The sequence below is a fragment of the Sinocyclocheilus anshuiensis genome, unplaced genomic scaffold (genome assembly GCF_001515605.1).
Source record: "Sinocyclocheilus anshuiensis isolate Anshui unplaced genomic scaffold, SAMN03320099.WGS_v1.1 scaffold954, whole genome shotgun sequence".
NCBI lineage: Eukaryota > Metazoa > Chordata > Actinopteri > Cypriniformes > Cyprinidae > Sinocyclocheilus > Sinocyclocheilus anshuiensis.
The window spans coordinates 714,251-722,970 of NW_015536527.1; the positions used below are offsets into that span (position 1 = coordinate 714,251).

The window sequence follows — 8,720 nt, forward strand, 5'->3', positions numbered from 1 at the left end:
GCACTGGGGAGCTACAGTTCATTGAGGGAACCATGAATGCCAACATGTTCTGTGACATACTGAAGCAGAGCATGATCCCCTCCCTTCGGAGACTGGGCCGCAGGGCAGTATTCCAACATGATAACGACCCCAAACACACCTCCAAGACGACCACTGCCTTGCTAAAGAAGCTGAGGGTAAAGGTGATGGATTGGCCAAGAATCTGTGGGGCATCCTCAAACGGAAGGTGGAGGAGCGCAAGGTCTCTAACATCCACCAGCTCTGTGATGTCGTCATGGAGGAGTGGAAGAGGACTCCAGTGGCAACCTGTGAAGCTCTGGTGAACTCCATGACCAAGAGGGTTAAGGCAGTGCTGGAAAATAATGGTGGGCGTACAAAATATTGACACTTTGGGCCCAATTTGGACATTTTCACTTAGGCGTGTACTCACTTTTGTGGCCAGCAGTTTAGACATTAATGGCTGTGAGTTATTTTGAGGGGACAGCAAATTTACACTGTTATACAAGCTGTACACTCACTACTTTACATTGTAGCAAAGTGTCATTTCTTCAGTGTTGTCACATGAAAAGATATAATAAAATATTTACAAAAATGTGAGGGGTGTACTCACTTCTGTGAGGTACTGTATGTATTTCACCATTTTGTTGAGTTTAAAACGTGTGACACATTCGTAATTTATTATATCGATAATCGTAATTTATAGTAATGTATTTGTTCAGTTTAATGTTGAGAATTCAACTCTATTTTTTGCATTATTAGTTGTTATGCAGATGTTAGAATATTTATAACTTAAAAAAGTAAATACATTTTGTAATGTATTTGGTTTGACCTGTGACGACACAGGACGCGACGCCCCTCCCATGTAGGGCATATGATAGTATGCAACCAGAAGTAATGCGGCAAAAATAAAAGTTAGTGTTCCAGTATTCCTGTCTGCTATCGTCTCTACAACATGTATGTGAAAGATGTCATGAAGTCGAGAAACACTACACATTTCTATTGTGACAAATTTCATTTGAGATGTTTTTATCTAAAATATTTTATAGCATTTATTTCCCTATTAAACACTGACAACTGGAAAAGTAATACAATTGTATTGATAAACTAATTGTAGTCTTTGTATTTCACTTTTTAAAATTATTTGTATTTTATTCTGTAAAAATGGGTTTAGTGACATAAAAAGTACCAAAGGTTTTTCCATTTGACCTGAACAAAACACATTTAAAATAATAATATTGACATTTAAAAGAATAATAATTAGTATTTATTATTAAAAATAATTATATTTTTAATTATATAAAAATATTTATATAATTATGAAATAATTATTATTAAAAACAGGAGTGCTTTTATTAATATAATATGTCTTTAAACTATGCATTTGCTTTGAAAGTATAACATTTTTAAATAGTATGCTTATTTTAATACTTTTATCCACTGCTAGGGTGTCAAGATAAATGCCACAGTAAGGCCCAATCCCAATTCTACCCCTTAGCTCTTCCCCTTTGCCCTACCCCTCCGTTTCGCGCGTTCACGTGAAGGGGTAGGGGTGTCTCGATTACAGCAAGAGCATCCGAAAGTGGCTCAACATTTTCCAAGTCTCATCTCAGCCTCCACACATGGACGCAGTTTATTTACAGGTAAGAATATATCATCCTGTGTTTGTTAAATGTGAGGAAACTCTGTCACACTGTATTTGTGTTGAGGAAACTATTTTGTAGCATATTATTCAAGCAGATAATATCAGAACTTATACTTGTTAGCAATGTTAATAACATAACATTGATAGTGAACTGAGTGTTATGATCCTGATTTTTCTGTGTAACCTATGTGTTTGCTTTTAAACTGTAGATTTTCACAAGGACTCAAGTTGCGGCAAGTGGACACGCTACAGGAAGGCATCACTGGAAGCTCTTCCACACTGACTAGACTTGCTTATCGTCTGTGTGGAGTCTGCAAATCTGCAATTAAACGAATTAAGAGAAGAGGTGACCTGGAAATTGGAAAAAGACACAAAATTGTTTTCAGTGATGAGAGCAAATTTGGCCACAAAAGAAAGGTAATTTTAAATTTCATCTGGTCACACTTTATAGTAAAGATGAATGCTAAACTAAATTCTTAAATTCTGTCATTTTTAGTACAACCGAGGAAGACAGAGCAACAGGGCATCAGGGGTGTTTGGAATGCTTGGGGTCAAAGAGGAGTGCTGAAGACCCATTCTGAGAGTTGTCAATCAGCGTTCAGCTCAACACCTCATGCCAGTTCTCCAGAAGCATGTTAGACAGGGAAGCACTGTTGTGTCAGATTTGTGGAGAGCCTATAACTGTCTCAGAGATTCTGGATATAACCATCTAACTGTGAACCATAAAGAGGTATTTGCTCACACACAAAACATTGAGAGATTCTGGGGAGTCTGCAAGGCAACAGTGTGGAGATTTAGGGGGAACCGCACAGAAAGCATGCTCAAAGACCTCTTAAAAGTAATTGAGTGGACTTACTGGAGTGGTGAGAAACATAAAAATGGCCCCCTGGGTATGGTTTTGCATGACATTAGAAGGAAATATCCAGTGTGAAAAATGCAGATGTTTGGTTTATTCTGTGACCATCATCATTTGTATTAAAAGCAAATGTCAATTAACTGTTTGGCAATAACTGCTATTATTCAAGATGTGTCTCATTTGTAGTTTGTTCTCTTGTTGAACCATAAAACAACAAAGACATGTTTTCATGTCTTTTTTTTCCTATTGAAAAAAAGCACAAAATTTACTTTAGAATAGGGAACATAATCTGAAGTAATATTGCATTTATTAGTGAGAAATATGCTTGTTAGCTATTAATAAATATTCAGGGAATATTTAAGTTATAAATAATTTGTTAGTATAGAACAACTGCTAGAAAGACTGCTTTTATGTAACATCACAGTGTTTTTCAGTGAATTTAAATGTCTGTGTTGAAATGCCTATTCTATATTTATTTCATACTTATAAGCTACACATTCACACAGTGTACTGAGAACGTATAAAGTGTGTAATTTGCACAATCCAACCTATTAGTTGGTTTTATTTTTAGCTAATTAGTACAGTACATTGTTAGGACAGAATAAAGGACTACAAGACAAAAATAAGTCAACAACTACTAAAGGCCTTATAAATAGCTTGTAATTGTAAAAAAGTCCATAACTAGTCACTTGCAAATGCAGTTATTAGTCATTAATTACGGTATAATGTATGATCCTTAAAATAAAGTGTTACCATTAATAATACTAACATATGACAAAATAAACTCAGTATAACAATAATAAAATAATGTGTCTATACGTAACACCCACCCAGTTGTCATCTTCCTCCTCACATGAAATGGCATAAATGAAAAAAAAAAAAATCTTTGCAGCAAAATAAACTGATTAACACTTAAATATCACAAATGTTTTGTTTACAAATATGTTTGACTAATGTTCCACATATTTGTGTGGAAATTCAACTATAATATTTCTCCTGACAATATCACGGTTCGGTGTTGAATGAACTTGCATGAAGATGAAAGTAAAAGTCTTTAATATATTCACACAAGGTAATCCACAACAGGAAGGCTTAATACACACGTACACGTTGACGAGACCGGACAAAGAAACCCTGAACTGACTACAACTTATATGGAAGAGTAAATGAGGATAATGACAAGACACACCTGCACATAATGACACAATTAAGGGAGACAGAAACTAGGTCAAGGAACATGAGGGATGAAAATGAAAACAAACACAAAAGTCCATGAAGTATGTCAATCACAAATTATTTTCACCAGCTGAACACCAGAGTAACAACATTAAACACAGCTGTTGTTATACATACAGGTACAGACATGGAACATATTAAATCATCACAGTAAATTGTTTCAACGACTATAAAATAATTCAATAAGCTGGTTAATGCTGGTGTATAGCTTGTAGAGCTATAAAAACCATTCTGTTCATAGTCTTTTTTTTTTCTTGACAAAGATGGTTGCACAAAGGCACTTTGCTGGTTAAAATAGTGAAAGGTATATGTTCATTTGTGATATAACAATATCAGTGTGTTCCAGTAACAGCAACGATACCAGTAACAACACCTACAGTAGTAGGTAAGTAGTAGTAGTACAGACTCATTTCAGTACCTGAAAACCAGTTGTTTGACTATTCTATTCCATTTTGTAGTATATGGGGCTTTTTACAAGACACTGTTTTCAAATAAAAACTGAAAGCTTTATGAATTTTAGCCATTCATTTTTAACACAACAATGCCATTTTGGGGACTTGAAAAAGCTAACTTTTGGCAACTGTTTTTAGAGTGCAAGTTTTTAAAAACAATACCGTTACTGTCTCTGTGTAAACTACACTGTAAAAAAAAATCTGTGACATTTACGGTAAAATAACGGCAGCTGTGGTTGCCAGAACTTCACCGTAAAAAATATGGTAGCAACATTTTAGGTTTTACAGACTTAATTAAAAATTCACAATAAAATGCCGTATTTCATTAACTGACGTAATGTTAATAAACCAACATATTGAAGTACTAATATCTGTTTTGAACCATTGTAATGCACTGATAACCACCAAAAACTGGTGGTGATGAGAAAGTCACGTGATGAACCAAAGCTCATCACAAACAGCTTTTCTACGAGCTGAGGAGGGCAATACTTATATATATAGAAGGTGCACAGTATCAGTCACACAAACACTAAACCCCATCATGGTGACACACATGATACTGAAATAATGCAATAAACATTCATTTAACAACATTAGATGTAAGATTAAACCCTAATGTACACAACTGATAAGAAAAAAAAAACTAAGAAGAAACATGTTATTTCAACAAAAAAAACCATCAAATATGAAATGTCATGCAGGGAATTCTGGGAGTGTTAATTTATGGTTTGTCACCGTAACCCATCAAATATGAAGTGTCATGCATGGAATTCTGGGAGTGCCAATTTTCGGTTTTTCACTGTAAATTATACAATGACTTTTTCTTTTTCACTTCCAAATTATGTGATATTTTTAAATAATGCAATAAACATTCATTTAACAACATTAGATGTAAGATTAAACCCTAATGTACACAACTGATAAGAAAAAAAAAACTAAGAAGAAACATGTTATTTCAACAAAAAAAACCATCAAATATGAAATGTCATGCAGGGAATTCTGGGAGTGTTAATTTATGGTTTGTCACTGTAAATTATACAATGACTTTTTTTTTCACTTCCAAAAAATTTATTTTTAACGGTATTTTACTGTAAAATTACATTAAATGTAATTACATTTATTCACCGAATATAGTATGAAAACTTACTGTTAACCAGTTAACAGGTTTTTACTGTAGCATTTTTACAGTATTTTACTGTTAAAATCACAATAATTTTATACAGTGTACAAAAATGCTAATTTGTGAAAATGGTGATTTGCACATGCGTATTATGAGTTCAGTCTATAGGCAAGTAGTGTTTCGCCATCTACTGGACTGTCAGTGTTTTTAGTCGTTTTCACGGATCCATGTGAACATGGATTGTTGGAGTTTCTGCAGCAACTTAAAAAAAAAAAGCATTTTAACCAAAAATTAAAAAAGGGCTCCTTGGTATATAAAAGGGTTCCCAACCTCTGCTCTGTACAGTATACTGTAAAATGTCAAGAACTTGCAGTTCTATTGCTTGTAGAGTGCTTCTTTGTTCCTCATTTTAATACTGAATTTTTTTTTTTTTTTAAAGAAATGTTAATATAATTTACAAATATTTAGGCAACATGTTTTATTATTTAAATGACTAATAATGAATATCAAATTAGTCGTTGCTGTGGTGGTGTTGAAATTGGTGTGGAGGTGAAATTTGACCGGTCTATCAATTTCTGTAAGTGTTGTGAGTTTCAGCTGATGCTTTTCTCTCATTTTCCAATGCCTCTTCACTGTCCCTTTCAATGAAAGTATCAGTGTAATAAATTATATTATATTGAAGTTTCACTTGCAGCCTCAGTCTGATTAAAGGACGTCCCATCGGTAGTGTTCAACAGTATGTCGCAGTCTCCTACAGTGAGGACTCATGGGTCTCTAGAGATTCACTGACAGTAAAGAAGAAGAGAAGAACAGGACTGATGAAAAAAAAATTATATATATAAATAAATACAGAAAAAAATGAAATATTGTGAAATATTATTACAATGTAAAATAACGTTTTTTTATTTTAATATACATTAAAATCTAATTTATTCCTGTGATGCAAAGCTGCATTTTCAGCATCATTGCTCCAGTCTTCAGTGTCATATGATCCTTCAGAAATCATTCTAATATGCTGATTTATTATCAGTGCTAGAAACTGTTGTGCTGCTTAATATTTTTTTGGAACCTGTGATACTTTTTTTCAGGATTCTTTTGACGAATAAAAAGTTAAAAAGAAGAGCATTTATTTAAATTAGAAATATTTTCTAACAATATGCTCTACTGCTCAAAAGTTTGGGGTCAGTAAATTGGTATTCTTTCTTTTTTTTTAAATAAATTAAAACTTTTATTCAGCAAGGATGTGTTAAATTGATAAGAAGTGATAGCAAAGATTTATATTGTTAGAAAAGATTTATATTTTAAATAAATTCTGTTCTTTTTAACTTTTTATTCATCAAAGAATCCTAAAAAAAGTATCGCAGTTTCCCAAAAAATATTTGGCAGCACAACTGTTGCCAACATTGATAATTCTAATAATAAATCAGCATATTAGAATGATTTCTGAAGGATCATGTGACACTTTATACTGGAGTAATGGCTGATGGAAATTCAGCTTTGCATCACAGAAATAAATTATATTTTAAAGGATATTACAATAGAAACCATTATTTTATATTGTAATAAAATTTTGCATGATTACTGTTTTTTCCCTCTGTATTTTTGATCAAATAAATGCAGCCTTGATGAGCATAAGAGGCTTCTTTAAAAAACATTACAAGTCTTACTGATCACAAGTGGCCCAGCCAGAGCCCTGACTTGAACCCTATCGAACATCTTTGGAGAGACCTGAAGCTAGCTGTCCACCAACGGCCCCCATCCAACCTGACCGAGCTTGAGAGGATTTGAAAAGAAGAATGTCAGAAAATCCCCCAATCCAGGTGTGCAAAGCTTGTTGTGTCATACCCAAAAAGACTCGAGGCTGTAATTGCTGACCAAGGAGCTTCAACAGATGGATATATGTATTTATTGAAGTATCAGGAAATCCTAGGAGAAAATGTCATGCTGCCTGCGAGGAAGCTGAAGTTTGGGCATCAATGGACCTTCCAACACAACAATGATCCCAATCATGCTTCAAATTCCACCAAGGCTTGATTGCAGAAGAAGTCCTGGAAGATTCAGCATGTAAACCCAAGAATATTACTGAACTGGAGGCCATTGCTCATGAGGAATGGGCGAAGATTCCCCAGCAACGCTCCCAGAAGCTGGTGTCTGGCTATGTATCTCTTTTGCAACAGGTCATAACAGCAATAGGGAACTCTACTAAGTACAAACGATGCTTGCCAATAATAATTTTGAGACTGCAGAAGTCATTAAAAGTTGCATTTTCAGTTGAATGAATTTGGGGAAAACACTTGAAACATTCGCAGTGATGAGCTATTTCAATTACTTTTGTTTGATTTGTTCATAACAAACAGCTTAAAAGTCTATCTATCTATATATGTGTGTGTGTGCGTGTGTGTGTTTTCAGATTGCACAAAGGAACTACATTATACTCACTAACAGCAATGTTAACACCAAAGCTCTTCACACTGAAAGCACTGTTGCTGCGATGAAGGCTTCTGCTGATCTGTAGTGTATAAACTCCAGAGTCTGTGGTTCTGGTGTTTGTGATGATCAGAGATCCAGTCTGATGATCCAGCTTCAGTCTGTCTCTGAATCTCTCTTTGCACTGATCATCTGTACAGATCTTACTCATATATCCAGTGATTTCAGCAATGAGAATATCTTTATAATACCATCTCATCACCTCATTTGGTTGTCTTTCTAGACCAGGATCTAAAGTGACAGATTCTCCCTCCTTCACTGACTTTTCATCTTGTTCAGAAGCAAAAACACCTGAAACACAAACCAACAGCTGCTGAAGGATTTTTTTTGGGGGGGAAAAACAACAAAACAACGTGAAAGCACTGTGTATATGAAAACAATTTCTCATGCTGTTTACAGCACTTATTTGTTTTGCACACATTTTACAAACTTTTTTAAAATTAAATACTTAAACAGTAAATGTGTTTTCAAATAGACTGAGTGTATACGGCATTAAAATACATTAAGAGAAAAGAACTACTCTAAATGTTACTGCAAAAAAAAAAAAATGTTGTGATTTAAATCTATTTAATCTGCTTTTAAACATTCATTCAGTGACTCACCATAAACAGTAACATTGAAGGTCTTTTCACTGATGCTGAAGCTGCTGATGATCTTTAGTTCATAATGTCCAGAGTCTGTGGTTCTGGTGTTCATGATGGTCAGAGATCCAGTCTGATGATCCAGCTTCAGTCTATCTCTGAATCTCTCAGTACCTTCATTACACTGAACATCTGTACATATATCACTAAGATCTCCACTGATTTCAGCTATTCGAATGTCATTAAAATACCATTTAATATCTTCTTGTTGGTTTGTTTCAACATCAGTGTTTAGAGTGACTGGATCTCCCTCCATCACGGATACTTCGACAATATCAACACAAAA

General features: G+C 34.3%; 1 protein-coding gene across 1 annotated transcript; it reads right to left on the reverse strand.

Moving 5' to 3' along the window:
- Positions 1-7,232: 7,232 nt before the first annotated feature.
- Positions 7,233-8,720, reverse strand: LOC107694500 (uncharacterized). Its single transcript, XM_016494208.1, has 3 exons — positions 8,396-8,720; positions 7,701-8,084; positions 7,233-7,288 (listed from the first exon to the last, which is right to left on the reverse strand). The coding sequence occupies exons 1-3, from the start codon at positions 8,688-8,690 to the stop codon at positions 7,233-7,235; spliced, it is 735 nt and encodes a 244-aa protein (XP_016349694.1). The 5' UTR covers positions 8,691-8,720.